Below are 22,378 nucleotides of genomic sequence, written 5' to 3' on the forward strand. Positions count from 1 at the left end.
GGCGGCCAAAAATCACACTTGGAAGAGGTACTGACCTGTTCAGGTCTCTGCCTCGCTGCTTGTTAACAGCACAATGGGGCAGGCAGGGCATTACCCAGCCCCCACTGCACAGGAAATGCATTTCAGTGAAGAAAAATAGTCACTGCTGGGACGTCAGGTGGTTACAGAAGCATTTCTGGAGGAGGATTATGTCCTGCAGCAGCTTGTGGGTTATCAGGTGCATTTTCAACTTGGAAGAGAGTTGGGTTAGATTAGATATTAGGGGAGAATTGTTCCCTGTGAGGGTGCTGAGGCCCTGGCACAGGCTGCCCAGAGGAGCTGTGCCTGCCCCATCCCTGGAAGTGTCCAAGGCCAGGTTGGACAGGACCTGGAGAACCTGGGCTAGTGGAAGGTGTCCCTGCCCATGGCATGGAGTGGAAATGGATGAGCTTTAAGGTCCCTGTCAAACTAGACAATTCCGGGACTCCCTGGGATGAGCTGAGCAGGTGCAATGTCTCCTCCTGTCTCCCGACTCCGCGCTTTGTGTGGTGGTGTGGTTTGAAAAGCACTGAAGAAGCCAGTATTTTGGTTAGACCACAGCTGTGTGTTTTAAGTCAGGGTGGTCCTCTCTGTGTGGGTGTCCTTTGCTAATCCCTGCACAGTCCTGGCCCTTTGGGGCTGCCGGTGCTGCTTGTGACATAAAACAGATACAATGGAGTTGTTTGTCACACTCCTCGCTGCGCACGTTTTGTGGAGAAACTATGCCACGGATGGAGGAAAACCCACCATTTCAGCGACACTCTACTGCCCTCGAGTGGGTGCCTAAGAAACATCCCGCTCTCCCGTGCCCACGTGCTCTGAACGAATGCTTTAACACTCAAAAAACGTCCCTCGCAATCACATTTTTAAACTGTTTCCGCGGCCTCACCTGGGGCGAGGGGCGGGGCCTCACCTGAGGGGCAGGGGGCGGAGCTTCGTGGGGCGGGGTCGTGGAGTTGACATCGCATGTGACGTCAGGAGGCGTGGCCATCGCACCCAGGGCGGTGAGGGCCGCGGGGGGTGGTTGGTGGGGGCGTGGCCCCGTCGAGGGCGTGGTTTCGGCTCGCGGGCGGCCTCAGAGCAGGGGCGTGGCCTAAAGCCGGAGGCGTGGCCTTCTCTTCGGGGGCGGTGCCATGTGGGGCGTGGCTTTGGGGCGCGGGCGCGGCCTCCGGCTCAGGGATGTCGCCCTGGGGGCGTGTCCTGCCGAGCGCGCGCGCGCGGCCCCGCGGTCTCGTCACTTCCCGCGCGGACGGTGCTGTCGCCGGGGTCGGTCGTGTCCGGTTCGGGCGGCGGCGGTGGTGGTGGGAGCAGCGGGACGGGACGATGAGCGACAGCGGGGAGCAAAACTACGGCGAACGGGTAATACACGGAGCCCGAGCACGCTGCGCGGCCGGGCCCCCGCTCCCCTCCCTCCCCACACACCCACTCCATCGCCTTCGGGTGGCGCCGGTTCCCTCGTGTGCCCCCGTGTCCCCTTTCGCGGGTGGCGGAGCCTCTGCGGGAGCGGAGAGGCGGGTGAGGCGGCGCGGCGGGGTCGATGGCGGAGGGGCCGCTCCCCGCATGAGGCGCCCGGCGCCATCTTGGGCTGGGACCGCGCGCCCGGGAGGGACAAAATGGCGGCCCCGAGCCCTCAGGGGCCCCTCGCCCTCCGTCCCACCCCGGCGGAAGGGGAATCCTGTTATTATCCTCTCTCCAGAGCCGCCTTGCAATCCACTCTCGAGTTGCTCTCTAATTTAGACAGCTCTTCGCTCCCACCCCCCTGTAACAATAACTACTCCTCGGGCCTGGCGTCCAGGTGTCTTGGGCTCTTCTCTAATTTCAACTTGATAATCGGAGGCAGCCCCTTGGCTTTGTGAAACCTGCAGCAGATACCTCCCAAGGCTCCTAGTTTCGGAAAGATCTCGCAGTCCGGATGAGTTTATCCTAATGTCGAAATAGATGACTTGCTAAGCTTCACGTTTCTGATGCACATTTGTAATTGCTTTTTATTTACTGGATCAGCCTTGTTTGCCTTTGATGTCTTTATTTAGGGTCAGTACTGTGCTTTGGGGATTTTTTTTAGCATAATTCACATCTTTTGCTGCAGCATCGGTGGGATTTGTGGAGGTGATAAGTTCCTAAGTTTTAAACTGGAGAGGGCAAGAATTATTAGAAAACGTAGTCATTCTGAGCAGTATCTTTCTTAGAATATGGTTTTATCTTATTAATGCACTATAAGAAGCTGTAATATGTGAGTGTTTCTACTTCAAGGTAGGTAAGATTAGAAAAAATTGGTCTCCAGGGGGCTAAAAATGGGAATGAATGGTGAAAGACAGGGATTAAGGAATAGGCTCGTGCTATCGCCTGTGTTTTCATTGGTATCTTCATTCACTCTGAACTTTTTTTAGCGAGGGGGTATTTTTTGCTCAGGGTGAATTATCTGTGTGTTAGTTGTTTTAAAGATGCTTTGATTATTATGCAGGTCGGACTGGAAGCAAATGTAGTTTTAATGAAGTTTGCCAGGATAACCTGCATTATATTTTCAGTCAGAAAGAGTGGAAATAATAAACTTTCTATAGCAAAGTCTTTTTATGTGAAGCAATCGTGCAGAGTACTGGGGCAGAAATTGTTGTCTGCTACTTTGTCACATTTTTAATATAAAAATGTATTAAAGCATTTGTAGGCAGTCTTTGCCAATGCCTAGTATGAGTTATGTCTGAATTTTTGTGACCTTTAAATAGGTAAGTTGTTTGAAATGGACGTGTTTGTAAAGGTGAAACCATAGAGCTGCACACCTGCTATTCCAGACTGGAGCAGGGATTGGTTTTCCTTCTGCTCTTGCCAGTGTTATTTATGGGGCTTTTTGCTTACTTCAGTGCTTATGTTTTACTGAGTCAATGGCTTTTGAGCTTTTCCAAGCTGGAGTCTCTGCAGAGTTGAGTTAGTGTTTGGATAAATAATCTGGAATACGATTGCAACTATCTTAAACTGTCCCGAGTGCAGGCTGCCAGCAGGAATTGTGCTCCTGCTCTCTCCCGCAGTGGTGTTCTTCAGCCAGTCAGATCTGGGAATTCAGGCAGCTGGATCTTGTTTTACTCCATTTCCAGCTGCATTGGTTTGCAGGCCTGACTTGATTGAGCCCTCATGGCAGCTTTTGGGATGAAGAAGTTCCAGGTGATTTTGCCAGGACTGGAACTTGTTTAAGCAGCAGCACGAATTTACTCTGGATTATAGTGTTTTTTAAAAGGGGAAGGAAAAATAGAAGAAAAAATCCCCACTTGAATTCTCTTTTACAGCTTATGGTCCATAAGGGGATGAACTCTAGAAACTTTTTGACTGAAGAAACTGTAAATTATGAAATACAGTACTTAAATACTGGATTATAATTGAGATGCTGTTGTTATGCTGCAATGCCATGGTTTTCCAGCTTAATTTTGTTTTCACTGAATTGATTCTCATGGAAGCACATGGGACTCAGGCATGGAGGGTTTGGAAAAAAAGACGAGTTAAAGGCCAAATTAATGAATCCTACACTGTGAATTAGTTAATTGTGATGGAGATGGCTTGGTATGTGGTCAGAAGCTGTTCAATATGCAAGTCGGGATGGGGGGTTTTGTTTGTTTGGGGTTTTTTATGTATGAAAGCTCAGTTTACAGATTACTTACAAGGTATTTAATACATGTGTTTTCAAGAAAGAGTGATTTTTACTGCTAAATTTTGTGAGAAGGAGGTCTGAGGAAGCAGTTTGAGGTTGGAGATCAGCTGATCACTCAGTGCCACCACAGGGATGGATCATGCTCTGTGTTCTTCCCTTACCAGCTGGCACTTGATGGAACCTCTTGGGGAGCTCATTCAGTGCCCAAACCTGTCAGAAAATAATTTGGGTTTTGCTGGTGGATAAATTTCCTTCCAGCTTGGGCACTGGAGGAGCCCACAGAGCCAGTGGCAGCAGTGGTGGGAGGAAGCTGTGGCCTGATTTTTTAGAACACACTGTTCTTTCTGTGGAGTTTGGAAACCTGTGGAAGGGGATGGTTCTGCTCTCCCTCGAGTGAATCCCCAGCTCCCCCAGCAGTGATCTCGTGTCCCTCAGGGGAAGGGAGGCAACTTCCATAAGGGAGAGGTTGGGGAATGTGCAGTCAACACAGAGACACCTTGAATAAAGAGGCTGCAGATCTGATAATGTCATGTGAGGCTGCAGCTCTCCTTAGGAAAACAAGTGGAAATACATAGCTTCATAGGAATATATGATTATAAAACCTTAATACTTCTATTTCTCTGTATCTTACATTACTGACTGAAATCTCTAACTTCCATCCCGGTGAGGAAAACCTGGATCTCAGAAATGCAAAGAACTGTGGCCATCATCTACTTTCCAGCTGCTTCTGTCCATGGAAACCTTTCCTACCGACTGCCCCCCAAATAATCCTGCTTTGGGACATTCCCTGCTCAGAGTACATGGCTGGAAGGCTCTTTGTGAATGTGCTTAGAGCTGTTAAAATCATCCCAGCACTTGGTTTGAATGTGCTCAAGGTCTGGAATGAACCATTTGGAATCCACAAGCCTGGACTTCAGGGATTCCATGTGAATTCCAGAAGTGCCTGGTGAAGGGGAAGAACTGTTGATAAAGACCAAGGGATGTGGGGAAGGAGGTTAAATTCAGACTTGACAAACTTTAGGTTAGGGGGGAAAAATGGTTATTAGTTTAGTGAATACCAGTCTGGATCTGCTGACCAGCAGTGCTGGAATATAGGCAGGGTAAAGAAGGTTGTTTCTTCCCTCTTTCCCATGTCATGCCAGGAGCACACTGGAGCATTTTTCAGTAAGTTAAAATTCACAGAGTGAAGGAGCAAAGAGTAGGAAAAGAAAGTAAAAAGAACAACAATAAAAGATGGGAGAAACAAGCTGTGGGAGTGACTGGTGTGAACCCTAAAGGGTGTAAAATAAATGTGCAGTGCTGCAGGCCCCTGGTACTTAAAATTTTGGATAGGGAGGATTTCCTGGGCCTTGGGTGGAAAAGGGGCAACATGGTAATTTTGGGGGTTATTACCAGTCCTGGTGATATCCAGAGCAGGTGGGGTGCATTGAATTCCTTTAAGGCTGGAATAAAGAAGTGCAATAATCCTGTAAAATGTGGTGGATTGAAGGATAATCTGGGAAAAAAAAGTGGATTTTTAAAGATTGAGAAATGTGAAATGCAGAGGAGTGAATGAAAATAGGCCAGCTGTTAAATTGTTTTGATTTTGGTAGATAGCTGTCTTTAAGACATTTTCTTCCCAAGTTTCTCCTCAGTGTCCAGATTCCATATCAACCTTAACATAATAAGCCAAGATTGCCTGAAAAATGTACCAAATATTTGAAGACTTGCCTGTACTCTACTCATTTCTTCAAAGCTTTTTGACTTTAAAGAGTTTTGAAAAAGGGTTTGGTGTGTGTTTGTGGGCAAAATCCTCCCAACTGCTTCCCTCTGATCCTGCATTTCTCCTTTTCTTTCTGCTCTCCACCTGTGCTTGGACACAGCTCCTTCTGTTTAGCCCAGATTATCTTTTGTGAATTGAAGTATTTTTCCTCTGGTGAAAAGCAGCCTTAGTTTGGGTTTTAGTCCTTCTTCAATCTTGCTTTGTCTAACTTTGTTAAAGAGCTAAGTCTTCTTATGGCAAAATTAATATATTGACTCAGAACTCATCTCTGTGGAGGGTTTTCTTTGGAAGGTAGTAATGGATTTAGGTTAAATTAGTTAATTGTAACTTAAATTACTCCTAAATATTCCCCCTGCCCTTTGCAGTGTTAGTACGTGGGACAAAACCTTAAATACCTGTATGAAGAATAGGGCCTTGGCCAGCTTTGCTATTTCTGTTGCTCTTGGGATAAATTGCAAACCTGCTTTGTCCTGTACATCATGTTTATTTTCTCCTGTGTGGTAGGGAGTTGTAAACAGGTAACTTTTGGTTGAAATTGTATGGAAGTGGTTGAAGCGTGTAAATTTTGGGTTAGCAAATGAATTTCTGAATGCTTAGTACAGGATTCCCATTAAGTTAGTGTTCAGGTATAAGAGATATTAGAAAGATAAAACAGGGGATTTTTGAAAAAAAGCTGGTACCCAGTGTCATTGGTGAGCTTTCTTCATCAGAATTTGCACTACATTTAGGATTTCAGAAAGAAGTATAATTCTGCTGAATTTTAAATTTTCTCTAATATCTTGAAATTAAGAATACTTTCTATGAGTGTGTTCAAGTGGTTAAGGCATATGACTAAAGCCAAGCATTATACTGATTTAAAAATAAAAATACATAAGTTGAAACTGTTAATTAGGTCATGTCAGTGCCAGCTGAGATTGCCAGTAAATAACAGAGCAGGAGGGGTGTTAGTCCAGAGCAGTTTGGAGTGTGGGGCTCAGGTGCAGTTCTGGTCAGTGGGGCATGCAGATTTCTGTGGAAACACGAAGCCTGCACATGTAATCCCACTTGTGCAGGCAGCTGGGGGTGTGTGCTCCTAAACCTTCACACCAGGGCTGCCAAACTGCAGGAGGGGCCCAAAGTTCAGATAATTGGAGTTCATGGAAGGACCAACTGTGCTGTGCTTTCTGCATTCAAAAGCACATCCATCAGTGGCCGCAGCAGGACCTCACTGGAGTCACTCCTTGGTGATTTTGTCTCAGTGTGTGGCTGATAGTGCAAATTATTTTGAGCTCGCTGATGCTACAATTCCTTAGTAGGTACTCAGTTGATCCAGTTGCACTTGCTGTTAAATACAGGCATAAATAGCAAATTCAGCTACTTAGAGCTAAGTTTAACTGAGTTGACTGAACCTGTTGATAAAATTGTAGGGCTTTGGTAGATTCAATTCTTGAACTGCATTTACAGTAAAAGTCCACAACACTTTTTTTTTTCTAGTTTCAGTTTTGGCACTAGATTTTATCCTGGAGTTCTTAAATATTCTTCATCCTGTTCTTTTTCTATTAAGGTTAATGTTGAAGAAGGAAAATGCGGAAGTCGCCATTTGACAAGTTTTATAAATGAGAATTATTTGAAGCTCAGGAATAAGTGAAGCTGAAATTTGAAAAAAAAGAAAGTGAATGCATGCTAATTATCAGACCAGAAGTCCCACTTGTAGAATATTGAGCAATTTGTGTGAAGTGGGGAAGATGAAAGAAGTCAGAATTTGAAACGGAAGAATGAAGAAAAGGAATAAAAATGAAGTTAAGATAAGAAGTAATCTGGAATCTGAAAGCACTACGCTAAGTAATTACTAGTCTGTTTATGTGTCCCTGTATATTTTGCTAAACATGCATGCATTATCTGTTTAATAGCAAAAGTACATGCAGGGTAAAGAAGTGTCTACCAGGGAAAAAAAAACTCCTTAAAAATCTAGGCAGTGCTAATGCCAACTGCCCGGACACATAGCTATGAATATTTACCATTTATTTCACTGGAGCTTGTTTACAGCCCCTAGGTGAACAAGGAATTGTGTACAAATTAGGCTTTCAATATCTGCGTGCAGGAATCCCGTTCTGCTTCCAGAAGCGGAAGTGCTCATGGGTCTGGCAAGTCGGGGAGGCACACCCCTGCAAGATCTCGCTCTAAGGAGGATTCCAGGCGCTCCAGGTCAAAATCTAGATCCAGGTCTGAATCCAGGTGAGTTTGCTTCTTTTACCTCTTCCTCCTCCTCACAAGTCAGATGATTGTCAGAGATGGCCCAGCTTAGGCAGTTCTGTTTCCAGAGTTAGAGGATCTCCTGTGGATATGAGATACAAAGGGGCGTGTGTGGTTTCAGGATTGGGAAAGCCAAATTACATAAATTCAGATATTTTTGCTGTTTCTTCCAACAGTTAAATCAGTTATGTAGCCTTGTATCCTTGCTGATACACTAGCAAGTGCCTGCCTTTTATCTCTTGGACTACTGCCTTGTGTCTTTTATCTCTTGGAATACTGACTAGAAACTCCAGGTTTTAGGTTTTTTTGTGCATTAACAGAGTTTGGTGCATCAGCAGATGTCCCATTTTAAGCTACATTCGCGTATTATGTTTCTTCACTGGAAGCATTGATGTTCCTGGAGTAGTGAAAAGAAGCAGTAGATAAATGTGAATTTCACAGTCTGACATTTTAAATATGTTGATTTAGCTTGAAAATTAATAGGGTAGGAAGTTTTGAATATTAGACAGCTCTGCAAACTCTTCAGAAGAGTTGTGGAGAGCTTACTTATTGTATTTGTTATGTGGCAGCACAAACATCCACGTGCCTGTTGCACTGTGTTACCTCTCCTGATACTCACCTGCCAAACAAGCTGTGTGCAGGGTCAGAATAAAAAGAGTAGATAGTTGACTGCTGACTACAGAAATTAATGTCTTGGTAATTTCTTTATTCATTTGTAGGCATTCAGGCTAAAAAAAAGGTGAGGTTTCAGCAGTGTGGTTTTCAGGTGAGCTGTTCACAACACACTTTTTATGTGAACAAGCAATGAATTGCCAAAGCCTGGGGGCAGGCTGGAGGAAGATACTGTGCTGTCAGCAATCACCCAGGGTTGAAAACATAACCAAATAATGTGTTAAATCTTGCAAGATCAAACAGAAAGGCTTTTGTGAGAAGGAATGTAATTGGGAAGCTGTGACAGCAGAAGAATAAGGTTTTTTTTTGTTTAATTCAGGCACAGTCACAAGTGTCATATCATGCACCTGGCAGGCCCTGTAGTATAAGAAGAAATGTGTTGAATAAAATAAATAAATGCTTGTTAGAGTAGTACCAGTAGCAAATGTGGAATTGGAGTGACCTGTGGGAGTGCCAGCAGTGAGAGATGATGGGGTAGCTCAGGAAGCGCCCTGTCCCAGATCCTGCTTGGGGCTCTGGGCTCTGACCCTGCTGTCAGGGCTTTATCCAGTTGGGATTTGAAAACCTTGGGGGAGGGAAGCTGCAAAACACCTTTTAATATTAAAACAGCAAATTCAGGACACCTTCCCAGCATATTCTTCTGCCTTCTAATCCATATGACTCTAGGGATTCCATGCTTCTTTAAACATTTCCCACTTGCAGAATAACCACAATACTGAGTAAAAATACAGTCACAAATGGTACACAATTCTGAAGAAGCAAATATAAGATGTAGAATTTATGAGAGACCTGGCAAATCTTACTTTTGCAATAAACAGTGTTTAAATAACACCCTGGCAACTGGCTTTCTAGTTTTTGATGACCCAAAAGTAGAAGTTTATAACTTCCATGGCTTCCTGAGCATTTAACAGCTGTCTTGAAGATGCTTATGGCTGGAAATAATGGAATTACATGCCAGAGTTAGTGTTGATTAGTAGATTTGGACAGAATTGTGTCGAGGCACATATTTAGAAACAATATACTTTAATCTCTGTTCAGTGGTGTCACACGTTGGGCTGTGGTCATGGGCAGATCTTTGAACTCTGGCTTTCCCCAGAGAAATACCCTGTGATAACTTCTACATTTCTTGGTAGTTTCTGTTGCAAATGTATTTTTGAGTTACCAGCTTTATAAATTAAACTTTGTTTTGGGAACCAACTTGTGTCCTGGTGTTTTTATCAGTTGGGGTGTGGATATACTTGATTTTAAAATCTACTTTTGATGTTTGTAGCTCCTGTCTTTGGCTGATATCAGTCTGGTACCTGAAATACCACTTCTATGTTTGCCTTAATTTTTTTTTTCCTATGTCAGTGGCTGAAATGTGGCTGTGTGCATGTGTGGAGTTTTTTTTTTCTTTTTGCTATTATAATTTCTCTCATTTTTTACTGTTTTCCCAGCTTCAGGGAAGTTCTTTTTTTTATTATTATTTTGTTGCCAAAAATAATGTTTTCTGTATAAATACATAGTGAGAAGTGCTGTAATGAGACACGGTGAATTAATTTCTCCTGGACATGAATATGCATTTTAAGTTGAGCTTCTCTGGCTCACTCCTGATGAGGTTGGAGGTGTTTTTTGAGGAGATAGATCAAGCAGTTTGGCTGCCTGGTGACACTTGTGAGAAAGATTGGAAGAAGCTGTTAAATGCTCAGGAGTAAAAGCAGTTCAGGTTCAGAGCTTCCCTCACACCAAGGGGGTGGTGCTGCTGTGGAATTAGAGGAAGGGGACATTTAAGGCACAAGAGCCTGAAAATCAGCAATTTGTGACTCAGATCCATTGACTGTTACACTGTTTATTGCACTTCTTAGCCTCGAGGGGTTTTTCTTGGGAGTGGTGTGGAGTGCAGGTTATTCAGTGCAGCCATCAGCAGACCAAGATCAGGTGTAGTAGCCCCGTGTGAGTGCCCAGCTTCTCCTCTAGGATTGGCTGTGTTGGGAAGGCTGAGGCTTTGGGACAAGGAATTGAAGGGTTTCAGACTCTCATGTCCACAAGAGCTCTTGATGTAAGAAAATCATTTTGGGGAAAAAGAATTAGTGAGCAGTTGCACCTTTACATAAATGCACTTAAGAGTGTGAACATGTAAATATTCATGGACAAACAGTGCTAAATAACTGCTGAAATACCAGCAGGTAAATGAGCCAGCTCAGGATTGATTTCTTCAGATTGTGTTCAGCTCTGTTTCAGGGGCATTTGCTTTTCAGTGTCACCCAAGGCAGCACTGAGAGAATGCCCCCCTTAGCATAGAGCATGCTTTGTGTTAAAGCATATTTACCTGTTCCCTTTGTCTGATATATGAGAAAAGAAAGTTTCCCCACTTGTTTTTACCTAAACACTGAATATTGTAAGCACGTGTGTCACACCCAGGTAGCTTTGTGAAAGGAAGAGCTGACTGTGGTCAAGTTCCTGGGCTGCAGCAGGAATGCCCTGAGACTGTCTGTAGTAATCTGATAGTAAAGATTTAGCTTACAGTCCTTGAGAGTAGTGAGTAAATGGATTATAGCTGAGGTATGTGGTACTGCAGGATTTTGGAAAACAATTATTTGAGCTTTTTGTGACTGATGGATTTTTGAAATGTTAAACACCCCAACAAGCCCAACACTATATGTTTCTCTTCTTTCCCTCAGGTCTAGATCAAGGAGGAGTTCCCGCAGACACTACACCAGGTCCCGCTCCCGTTCCCGCTCCCACAGGAGATCCAGAAGCAGGTCGTACAGTCGGGACTACCGGCGACGGCATAGTCACAGCCATTCCCCCATGTCTACTCGGAGACGTCACATTGGGAACAGGGTACGTGTGTGAGGGATGAGTCATGGTCCTGGATGCATCCTGGAATCAGTCTCTGTGCCCTGAGAAGCACAAAGGGGTTTTGTGAAAGGCTTGTGCTCCTGTAGGTTTAATGTATTACTGTCTATTAGCAGGTGACCCAAATCTCAGCCACATCTTTGTTGTTTTTCTTGAAGCCCTGACAGTCACAACTTCAGAAATACATTGCACTGCAAATAAACCCAATTTGATTTTAATATCTGTGTCCTTTCCTTTAGGCAAACCCTGATCCAAACTGTTGTCTCGGAGTGTTTGGGCTGAGTCTGTACACTACAGAACGAGACCTGCGAGAGGTTTTCTCCAAGTATGGGCCCATTGCTGATGTTTCCATCGTGTACGACCAGCAGTCGCGGCGCTCCCGAGGGTTTGCGTTCGTCTACTTCGAGAACGTTGAGGATGCCAAGGAAGTAGGTTGGGGTACACAGTGTGGGCCATGTTTGTTGGGCTCTGAGCTCCTGGGGTGTGTGTTCTGTCACAGGGTATAGCCAGGGGAAACTCAGCCTGAAAAATACTTGGAATTTTGTCATCATGGAATTTGGGCTTACTAGTGCTGCAGAATGAATCAGGAATTCTGTAATCACCCAAGTAGAGAGTCCTACACTCATACCAGTCCTTGTAATGCTGCCCTTTATGGGCTGGAACAAGGCTTATATTCTGCATAAACTCCACTCCAGAAAATCTCCAGACTTTTCCACATCTGGCGTGAAGTCTTCCATTTTGGGTTGGAGCTTGATATGTAGGTCCTGCTACTTGGCATACAAAAAAGAACCAAAGCACGATTGGTTTTGGTTTACCTTTTATTTGTAACTTTGATACTATATTCAAGGTTATGGTAATTTGAAGGATGTATTTGAATACCTTACTGATGTTCTTCTAACCTGTAAATGTTTTATGTTGTGTGGTGGAGTAGTTATATCTCCCTACATCAGCATGTTCAAAGACTGCTCTTAGTCACATCAGAGGCACTGAAACAATTGCCCAGTGATGTTTCCGTTCAGGATTTTAATGCCATAGAAGTCACATTTTCAGTGGTTCCTGGCACATAAGTCCAGCTGGCCTAGAGAGTACAGAGTACATTCACTGTAAGATGTGACACTCAGACCTGCCTCCAAACTGGGCTGGTTTTTAGGACATTTTAACACTTAAAGCAGTGGTTAGAGATTTGTGTTGTTGCTGAAGTTCATACCTACAGCTAATGCTCTTCTGTCATTCCTTAGGCAAAGGAACGTGCCAATGGGATGGAGCTGGATGGAAGAAGGATCCGGGTAGACTTCTCCATAACAAAAAGACCTCACACACCTACCCCTGGAATCTATATGGGAAGACCCACTTAGTGAGTTTTATCCATGGTTTTGGTTGGGTTTTTTCCCCCCAACCAGTAGAGGATAGGATTCATTGTTTTGTAAAAACTCCTGTTTCTCCTCTGAGACACCTGAATCTGAGTGGTTTTCCTGATTCCTTGGGCTTATGCATTAATGCACAAGTTGTGTTTCCTTGTTCATGGCTGCTGTGCTGTACTGAAAACACTAGACATGAGCATCAGTAGTAATGCTTGTGTCAACAGTAAGACATTTAGACAATTTCTAAATTATTTTATGTAGTTTTCCCGTGTACCTTCAAATATTTGCAAGCTTAGGTTTTCATGAGTGAATGAACAAATGCTGGTCAAGGAGCTGAGTGGCTCAGTTAACGTTAGGGATTAGCAGTTTGCTGTGTTCACACACTGCACTTTTGACTTTCAGTTGCCAACACTGTCATTTGTTTTCCCAAGGCATTCCCTTGTTCATTTCCCAAGACATTCAGCTTACTGATGGTTATGGTGATGTTGTGTTGAGACTACAGGTTTCTGATTTTTTTTAGTCAGAAAGTTGATGGAACAGGAGCTTTTTCAGAGTTAAAAGGGAATGAAGACTTGTCTCAGAATGGAATTCTTCATGTGCTTGTGATACCAAAAGGTTGAGGTTTATAAAGGTTGAGGAAAACAACTGAAAGTTCAAGCATTTAAAAAGCAATTATTTGAGTAGTTCTGTTCCCACCTGCACTCCTGGGAAAACAGGAGTGCTCGCAGTCTTCCAACTGTAAGGATGTGACATAATAATAGAATCTAGTTTAAATAGTGTGAATTTACCAGACTGCAGACAAAGTTAGAGTTTTGTGTCTTAGTAAATGCAATTTCCTTCAATCCTTGCAGTGGCAGCTCACGGCGACGAGATTACTATGACAGAGGCTATGACAGAGGCTACGATGACCGTGACTATTACAGCAGGTCATACAGGTGAGCATATTTGGAATATTTTGCTGCTTTCTAAACTCTGCTTTCTCATCTGCCTGTGCAAGCATTAGGCAGTTCTTCCTACATAACTATTCCAGAATATTTTTGCCCTCACTGTCATTCTGGAACCTTCCTGTGAAATCACCACCAAAATGACTGCTCAGTACAAATCAAATTGGTTGGATTGAGAAATATTTGATGGTGTTGAACCTGTGGCCTGGCTTAGTCCAAAATGTTTTCTGAATCCACACTGAGTTTTGAAAAACAAAGTGTGTTCTTTGCATTTTCATTTTAGAACCTTTAGTTGGTTCATCTGTTAGCACTGAAATGGTGCAGATTAATATTTGAGTTTGTATTATAGTGCCAGCTTACATTTTGAGCACAGTGTAGTAGATAAAAAGTGGGAAGTTTCAGTGGTCCCCTGTATCTCCTGCTCATAATTATAGCACCTCAAATGTTGCCAAAAATAAGGAATTGGGGATTGGAGCATGACCTGTTGTGTATTGGACATCTGCATTAAAAGGCTTTTTTAACACTCCTTTATCATGTTGGATGTGTGTGTAATCGTGGTCGGGGTGCAGTTGGTTTTGGTGATAAAGTAATTTACTGCATTTTCCAGCAAAACCCTTGTCCCCTGCAAAATCCCCAAAATTTCTGGGACACTGTTAAGATGAGCACAAAGATACGAGTGGATTGTCTCTGTCTGCGCTACCAAACATTCCTGCAATTGCAGAATTCTGTGTTAAAGTTAGGGTATGGGCCCAAGCCTTAAGTGCTTGAGTGGTGCCTTTTCATTCTGATAGGGTTTGTGGATGTTACCAGAAGTTGTGGTTGGGTCTGGAGAGAGCCAGTGAGAGTGACCTGCTCTATCTAGCAGGAGGTGTCCCTGCCTGTGCAGGGGTGTGCCCCTGGATGGTGTTTCAGGTCCCTTCCAACCCAAACCATTCTGGCATTCCGTGAATAAATATGGGGCCAGAAATTACTTGTGTGTGGCTACTTGAAAAATGTCATGGTCTGCTACTTTCCCCTCCTACAGACATGGGTTGGTTGAGGAAGAGAGAAGTGTAGCTATGTTGTGAGGGCTTCCCTGAAGAAGGAAAAGTTGGAATTGTTCAAGATGCAGTGAAGCATTGCATACCCCACCCTAAAAATTCCATTGGTAACAATTCCTTTGCATTCCCTGCCCTCTGTGAAAATAATGCCCTAAGGGAAATGCAGTGTCAGGTGGGAATTGTCCTGTTAAAACTTCAGTTTCTCCTTATTGCAGTGGGAGGCTTAATTTTGCCTGAAAAAGTGTCTGTAAATAAGGGAATAACCTTTAAAAAAAAGCAGTCCCCCCCAAAACAACTAGGGAAGACTTGAAACTTGATTTAGTCTCCTGGTAAAGCTTTGCTGATCTGAATCTGAGGAGGTTGAAGTCCAGCCACTCAGTATTAATACTATAAGATGTTGTTTCTGTTCTCCATAGGAAGTTACATCACAGTTCTTGTTTAAATGTGACTCTGAAGTGTTAAAATGTCAGGATAGGAGGGTTTTCCCTGCCTCCACCTTAGAATCAGTGTTTTTCCTCAGGATAGTGAGTTGATCTTGGTACTTGAAAATAATAATTATAAAGGTTTTCCTTGAGTAGGTAAGTGCTTAAAAATCAATGTTAAATGAAGTAATTCAGCATCAGCCAGTGTAGGAACTAATGTTGTCTTATCTTCACATCATTTTCTTATTCGATGAGGGGGGGTTTGTACAGTGAACTTTTTATTTTTTAAATTCCTAAAAGTCATTCTGCTTCTGTTTTCACAGAGGAGGAGGTGGCGGCGGTGGAGGAGGCTGGAGAGCTGTTCAGGACAGGGATCAGTTTTACAGGTGTGTGCTGGATTAGTGGAACTATACAAGGAAGCACAAAACTTGGGAGTGCCTGGATTGGAGGGGTTTGGGGGTGCCTGCCTGTAGCACTGACTGTAAGTCAAGGACACCTTCATCTTGGACAAGTAATTCAGATTAAAAGTGAAGGTGGATTTGGCTTACCCTGCTTGTGTGGGATGCTCCTGGCTTCAGACTAAATTCACATGAAAGCAGATTGTGAGTGCAAGAGCTTCTATTTGTTGTGTTAGTCAAAAATAATAAAACCTAGTAACAAAAAAGAGAATTCAGATCTTTGTTTTGTTACCCAGTAGAAACGTTGATCAGGTCTCCCATGCTTGTTAGCTTTCCCAAGTGCATTCCTGAGACCAGGATGGGGTTAGAGCTACCCACATAAAGCTGCTGCCACTCACCTGTGCAGCTTGTAACAAAGGAATTGTTTGTGTCACCCCTGTCACAGGAGGAGGTCACCATCCCCGTACTACAGCCGAGGAGGCTACAGATCCCGGTCTAGATCCCGGTCCTACTCACCTCGTAAGTAGTCGTGGACTCATGGAATGCTTTGTGTTGGGAGGGACCTTAAAGCTCATCCCATTCCGCCCCTGCTGTGACCAGGGACACCTTCTGTAGACCAGGTTGCTCCAAGCCCTGTCCAACCTCACCTTCCCTGGGCCTAGCCCAGTCACAGAGTTCATGTCTCTAAAGTAAATTTCCAATTCCTTGAACTTCTTTTGAGCTTCTGTGCCCACTAAGATTGACTTCGGTGTGGATATTTTATTGAGCCACAGTTAATTTAATGCTTCATTGAGAAACCTTGAGGACAGAGCAAATAGGGGAAAACCAAGTGAGGTAACAGCCCTTGTTATGAGTCTGAGATCCTGTTTCTTCCTCTAGAACTCTGTTAAAGCAGGAGTTTGGTTACCTCTAGGACATCGGGCTCAGATCTGATGCAGGTTTGAGGAGAGGCAGTGGATTTAGCCAGAAATCTCTCAATCCATGAAGTCTGACTTTTTTGTTTTTGTCTTTCAGGTCGCTATTAAAGCATGACACATAGAGGAATTTCTAGCTACAGCCTTTGAGTTGAAATGGCAAGTTTGTGGACAATATTTTTTTATTGTCTCTTCTGTTTAACCAAGTGACAGTGCCTAGTGAATTAGGTGACTTTTACACCTTTTATGAAGACAACTTCTGTGGTGTTCAATGCTGTTTCATTCTGCATATTTGTGTAGTTTGGTGCTTTGTTTCCAGTTGTGTTTTGAAAGGAGTATGTTTTGCATGTATTTTTTTAGTCTCCATTTTGACTCCTGAAAGGTTTCTATTGTAAAGACAAAAACTATTCAGTTAGTTTTTTCTACTGATTCCAAGTTATTCCCAAGATCCAAACCTGTGTAAAATGCTTTCTGAAAGTGAGAAAATAAAATAAAAATATGATTGTTTTTTCTTTTCCTACTTATTTTTGCCAAGAAAACAAAAGAGCTGAGGTAATCCCAGGGCAAATGCCATCCACTCCTTCCAGGAAGAACCACTCTTTTGGTGTCCCACAAGTAAATTGCATCTGAGGTGCTTCTCAAGTCCATTTCTCATCTGTGAAATCAGCACTGAATCCCTCATTTGGGTGTTCAGCTGTTGCCTCTTGTACATAAAAGCTTTTGGGCCAACACTTCATGTGTATCTGTCATATCACATAGTGAATTTGTGCACTTGGATCTGTGAGCCAGTTATTTTTTAATCTTGTGTTGGAGGAGATTTTCACGTTGGTTTGTGGTGAGAATGCGGGGTTTTGTGGAAATAACAAAATTTCTAGACTCAAAACTGATGCTTTCTATGGATGTAGGGAACAAAGTTTAAAGAATGGTGTGCCATCATGCAAAGGAAGAGACTGAGGGAGCAGGCCCCACCTGCTTCAGCTGCCTGCACAGGAGGTGGCCAGCAGCAGCACACCAGGTGTCTTAGGGATTTACAAATGATCCAGGTATTTGTTAAAACTTCCCTCGTTTTACTCTCCAGAGTGGACAACAGGACCATGGCAGTAATTACTTGAAATTGTGTGAGCAGTAATAGCCCATTCAGGGCTGTGTTGGCTGCTCCTGTTGACACATTTTTTTGTGATGTGTCACGTGGCTCCTGTGCTGCGAGTGTCCCAGATCCCTGTGCCAGGTCAGTTCATGCTTGGTGTGAGCATTGCAAGGCCACGGTGCATCACGGAATCATTTAGTTTAGAAAAGCCCTCTAAGATGGACTCCAACCATTCACCAGCACTGCCAATGCCACCATTTAGCCATGTCCCCAATAACCACATCCACAGGCTTTTAAATCCCTGCAGGGATGGGGACTCCACCACCTCCCTCAGCAGCTCCTTCCAGGACCTGACCACCATTTCCATGAAGAAATCCCTCCTGATGTCCAACTTGAACCTCCTCTGGCCCAGCCTGAGGCCGTTTCCCCTTGTCCTGTCCCCGTTCCCTGGGAGCAGAGCCTCGCCCCCCTGGCTGTCCCCTCCTGTCAGGGAGTTGTGCAGAGCCACAAGGTCCCCCCTGAGCCTCCTTTTCTCCAGGCTGAGCCCCTTTCCCAGCTCCCTCAGCTTCTCCTGGTGCTCCAGCCCCTTCCCCAGCTCCTCGATGTCATTGTGAGGACCCAGGAGTACTGGTAAGGCTCAGATCCAGATGAAAATTCCACCAAGGGTGCCAGAGGAAATGGGTGTTGTCCATGAGCAGCAGCTTGCTGAGGTGCACCCCCATAATGCACGTTAAACTGTTCCTGGGTTTGGGGAAGGAGCTGCTGTAGCTGCCCTGGGGAGTAGAGCCTGTTGTCCAGCACTTCCTGCTGCTGAATCATTCCAAGGCCTCTCAGTCCAGGAACAGCCCGGACTCCGATGCTCCCAGGGTGTAGTGTTGCCCTGTGGCATGGCTGACAGGCCACTGTGGGATGTGGTGTGCTGGAACCCACGGCTGGCTGGCCTGGTGCTCTGCCAGCAGTGAGGCAGGAATTATCCATGGGAGGGGGGAGCCTACCCTGACCCCCAGCATGGATCCCACAGTGCAGTGAGGCATCTCTGCTGGAGCAGCATCTGCTGGCTGGATGTGGCAGGCTGTGCCCTTTCCAGACCTGCTTTCCTGTCAGCAGAGGACAAATAAAAACCTTGGAAGCACATGGAGGGGAAAAAGGAAACCAGGAGCTGTTTGTGCTGCTGTCCTCTCCCCACACGTGCAGGTGGAATTTCCTCTGGGCCAGTTTGAGCCTCTCCCTGTTCAGGGGATGCTCCTGTTTCAGCGGCATCTCCTGGCTTTCCCTGGGCACGAGGAGGGGCCCTGGAGGGATTGTGGAGCTTGAGGGACTTGTGCAGTATCAAGGCAGTCATGGGTTCAGTACATTCAGGTACCCCTTGCACAAGTGCAGTAGCTCTCTGCTCCTCATGGAATTCCATGAGCTCCTAAAAATCCCATTTTTCCTTGCAACTCCTTCATTGGGGTTCAAACAATTTCTTTTGCAGTTCACATCCCTGCTCCAGCAGATTGATTACACACAAGACAGGTGCTCCCATCCCCATGGAGCAGCTTTGGAGCTGGGAGAAGCTGCTACTTTCATTTTTGTGCTTGGATAGGAAGTGTAGAGCTCCAGAGGACCCTCCTTAGTGCCCATCTCTGGCACCTGGCCTGTGTTCCACACCGTATTCCCACAGATCCATACCTTTGACATCACCTCAGGAGAGTCAGCAAAACTTGGAGCTCGTTGGGAAGGAGCTACTGGTGCCTGTCCACCATTCCCATAATTAATGTCTCACTCGTGCTCAGCCCCAGAGCAGCTGTGATTAACACAGACTAATTTAATTACCCAGCCATGCCAGTGCCTCCACCTCAGCATTCCCAACCGTTGCAAACTTGGAAACTTCTGAAATCCACTGAGTAGTGAGTAGATTTTCATTCATGTCCCAACAAAGTGTGAGCAAAATGATGGAAAAGCATGGATGCATTTTCCAACCAAATTGTGAATTATTTTCTCAGCTCTGCTCTTCCTGAGGGATCCTCCTATCTCCCAAAGCGGGTTGCTTCAGTGCCAGTCCTTCATGCTCTTCCCTCACCTCCATAGCAGCTGTACCATTCTCCAGCTGGGAGGTTTCTAAAAGCCAAAAATGACATTTCAGACAGTGTCACCACTGTATGAGGGAAATTTGGGATCGGCCCAGCCTGGTGGCTTGCTCAGAGTGGTGAGGGGCAGGTGGGAGCTGCTCTGGCAGCCTGTTCCAATCCCACTGTGCACAGAGTCATCTCTGCCACATGCTCGGGAGAACAAAGGACAGCAAAACAAGTCCTTTCGTTAAGGAAATGGGTTCATTTTTAGGACTGGGTTTACTCGGGGCTTTGTTTTGGCACTGCCTGATCTGTGCAGTCTCTGCAGCCAGAGGTGTCCCCCATGGAGCAATGAGCAGCTGCATTCCCACCTTGTTCCCAATCCCAACAGTGCAGGGGTGGGATGAAGCTCTCCTGAGATTCTCTGTGTGATGAATACTGAAATATATCCTTAAGGCTTCAGGGTAAACTTGCATGTTAGAGAGGTGACGTGGGTTCCTCCTGGGCCAGGTCACTGGGCTTTTTCCAGTTTACTCAGTTACCCAGCCTCCTGGGTAACTTTTGGAGGCACCACATCCCTGCTGGCTCGGGGCAGGATCCTCCCTCCCTGTGCTGTCCTTTGTCTGTCCTGTTCCCAACACCCTCTGGGCATGTGGGATCCAGCACAGGTGCTCCAGTGAGTGCCCTGAATGCAAGTCCCAGTACGACCAGTCTGCCGGAACAGGGTGATGAAACCTCGTGGATCCCAACCTGCCTGCTCCGAGACAGCCTTACCAAAGGTTTGGGATAAAATGGAGTTGTGGGCCAGACTCTTTCTCCTGAGCTGGGAGGAGACTCAGGAACCCCCCAACATGGATTTGGTAGTCTCAGATGTTTGCCCAACGTCCTCCCAAAACCTCCAGCTGAGGAACAGCATCTCCTCTTCCTCTGTCCAATTGACCAAACACTCCAGTTTTTTTCCTAGTTTGTCCTGTTTTTTCAAGGCAGCCCTTCACACACAGTGGGTTATCCTGTCCTTTTCCAGACTAAACAAACCCTCCTTCACCCTCTCATGGCCTTTTGCTCATTTTATCAGTCTTGCTGCTGCATTCCAGACTCATTCCATGCCAGCATCTCTTTCCAGGGAGGAATGATCTTGCCTACAAGGCTGCCCTTGGAAGATGCTTTCCCTTTCCTGCTGGATCTCGCACCACTTTTAGGACCTTTTTTCCATCTGGTTGCTGCCTCTTCAGTACCAGTGCTCTGAAATCTTCCTCCCCAAAGCACAGACTTCCCTTGAACATCACATCTGGACCAAGACAGATCCACCAAAACTGGGAAATATTATCAGCTCCACAGGGTTGGGAAAGCATCTGCAGAAGTTTGTTGAGCTCTTTCTGCAAAGCCAAAAATCAGGGGCAGGAGGGAGAGCTCATGCAGGTGACTGCAGGAGACTCCTCTGTTAGATCCATTTCCAGCAGAAGGCTGATTTGAGGAGTAGTAAATGAGTATTGCATCCCATGGGCACTAATTAATCCCCAAACCTCGTGTTTCTCCCACTGCTTCCCAGTAGCAGTGACCTCTCACAATGAACCAGCAGCTTCCTGCCCCATTCCTGTTGATAGCTCGTCCCGGAGGAGGCAGGAATGACCTGAACAAGATCTTTGAAAAGGACTTTATCAACCAATTTCAGCCTAAAATCACCCCAAAAAATGTGCTGGGGATGGAGGAGCCGTGAGCACCGGTGACAAATGACAGCCAGGCAGGAGCTGCACTGAAAGCAAAGCCGGAGAAATCGGAGGAGAAGGATTCTTCTGGCTTTGCATCATCTCAGCCCAACCACATCTATTTTTGCTGTAGGCATGGCATTGAGCACCCGTCACCGCTATTCCTACTCCATCCATCTCCGTATGCCAGGGAAGACTGGCAGTGGGATGGAGCAGCAGGAGGAGTGGTGGTTTAAGTGTCCTTAATTGCCTTAAAATCTGGGGAATTCAGATTACCGCCCTTCACCCCCCAGCACAGGAAGGGACACCTGACCCTGGACACAACGCTCCATTCCAAGAGCACAAGGCCGCTTGTCACCCACCCAGCCAGGATTATTTTGCACCTTATTCCTGTCTCCAATCATGTCCTCGGTGCGCTTCCACAAGGATTATGCTTCTATTCTCAAAAGGAGAGAGAAAAATGTCACTTAACCTGCAGGCAGGTGGTGACACCAACTCCTGGTGACCTGAGGACACCCTTCAGCAGAGCCCCAGAGGCTGCAGGAGCCATCTACCAGTGGGCAGAGAACGTGCACAGCTCATGGCTGGAGTGTCTGGCACCGGCACGGCACCTCCCGGAGCCTTTCCGACAGTGGGATCGCACGCAGTGATGGTTGGCTGGATCTGGCTTGGGAAGGGTTCACACATTCTTGTTTTCCAAAAAAAGCACTGAAAAAAAATATTATTGATATTATTTATCATGTTTGTGTATTTGTTTTAATTGTATTAAGCAATCATGTAGATAAATATATAAATTTAAAGATGTATTTCTTATTTATTTATTTATTTTCTTTGGTTCCTGAGTGAAACGGTTTTCCTCTCCCTGAAGGAGCTCCTGAAGGGTTGGGGGTGCTGGGCTGTGGTGGTTTCCAGGGCAAAGGGGTCGAAACGGTGTGAGGTGGTGGGTTCAGGTCAGAGGGAGGGGTTGGGGGTGATGGGGTACGGTGGGGTGCAGGGCAGAGGGCTCGGGGGCGATGACAGGGTGCGGCGTTCAGGGGGAATGGCGTTCAATGGGTTCCAGGGCAGAGCGGTTGGAGGTGCGGGGGGGCTCCAGGTCAGAGGGATCGGGGCGCTGGGCTGCGGTGGGTTCCCGTACAGAAGGGCGGGGGCACAGGGCCGGTCCCCCCAGCCCATCCCATCCCGTCCCCGCGGGGGTCTGGCGGCTCCACCTGCCCCCCCGCGGGGCGGCCCCGGGGCCGGGCCGGGCCGGGCTCCGCCCGCCGCTGTTGGAGGCTCCGCCGGGCCGGGGCCGGTGGCGCA

General features: G+C 45.9%; 1 protein-coding gene across 2 annotated transcripts; it reads left to right on the forward strand.

Annotated features, from left to right (window-relative positions):
• The first annotated feature begins 1,182 nt into the window (after positions 1-1,182).
• TRA2B (transformer 2 beta homolog) lies at positions 1,183-16,742 on the forward strand. Of its 2 annotated transcripts, XM_053951434.1 has the most exons (9): positions 1,222-1,377; positions 7,495-7,628; positions 10,979-11,141; positions 11,396-11,584; positions 12,395-12,510; positions 13,369-13,452; positions 15,247-15,309; positions 15,767-15,840; positions 16,336-16,742. In XM_053951434.1, exons 1-9 carry the CDS (start codon positions 1,342-1,344, stop codon positions 16,344-16,346), a joined length of 870 nt encoding a protein of 289 aa, XP_053807409.1. In that variant the 5' UTR covers positions 1,222-1,341; the 3' UTR covers positions 16,347-16,742. The 2 variants fall into 2 exon arrangements, with proteins under 2 accessions (XP_053807410.1, XP_053807409.1); XM_053951435.1 differs by lacking the exon at positions 16,336-16,742 and having other exon boundaries at positions 1,183-1,377; positions 15,767-15,848.
• Positions 16,743-22,378: the final 5,636 nt, after the last annotated feature.

The sequence above is a fragment of the Vidua chalybeata genome, chromosome 10 (genome assembly GCF_026979565.1).
Source record: "Vidua chalybeata isolate OUT-0048 chromosome 10, bVidCha1 merged haplotype, whole genome shotgun sequence".
Lineage (NCBI taxonomy): Eukaryota > Metazoa > Chordata > Aves > Passeriformes > Viduidae > Vidua > Vidua chalybeata.

Bases quoted from the DNA above. Each gene is read 5' to 3' on its own strand.
- TRA2B (XM_053951435.1), top strand. From the start codon at position 1,198: ATGTCGCCCTGGGGGCGTGTCCTGCCGAGCGCGCGCGCGCGGCCCCGC. The intron at 11,585-12,394 runs GTAGGTTGGGGT...GTCATTCCTTAG, and splicing joins ACGTTGAGGATGCCAAGGAA to GCAAAGGAACGTGCCAATGG. The intron at 12,511-13,368 runs GTGAGTTTTATC...CAATCCTTGCAG, and splicing joins TATATGGGAAGACCCACTTA to TGGCAGCTCACGGCGACGAG.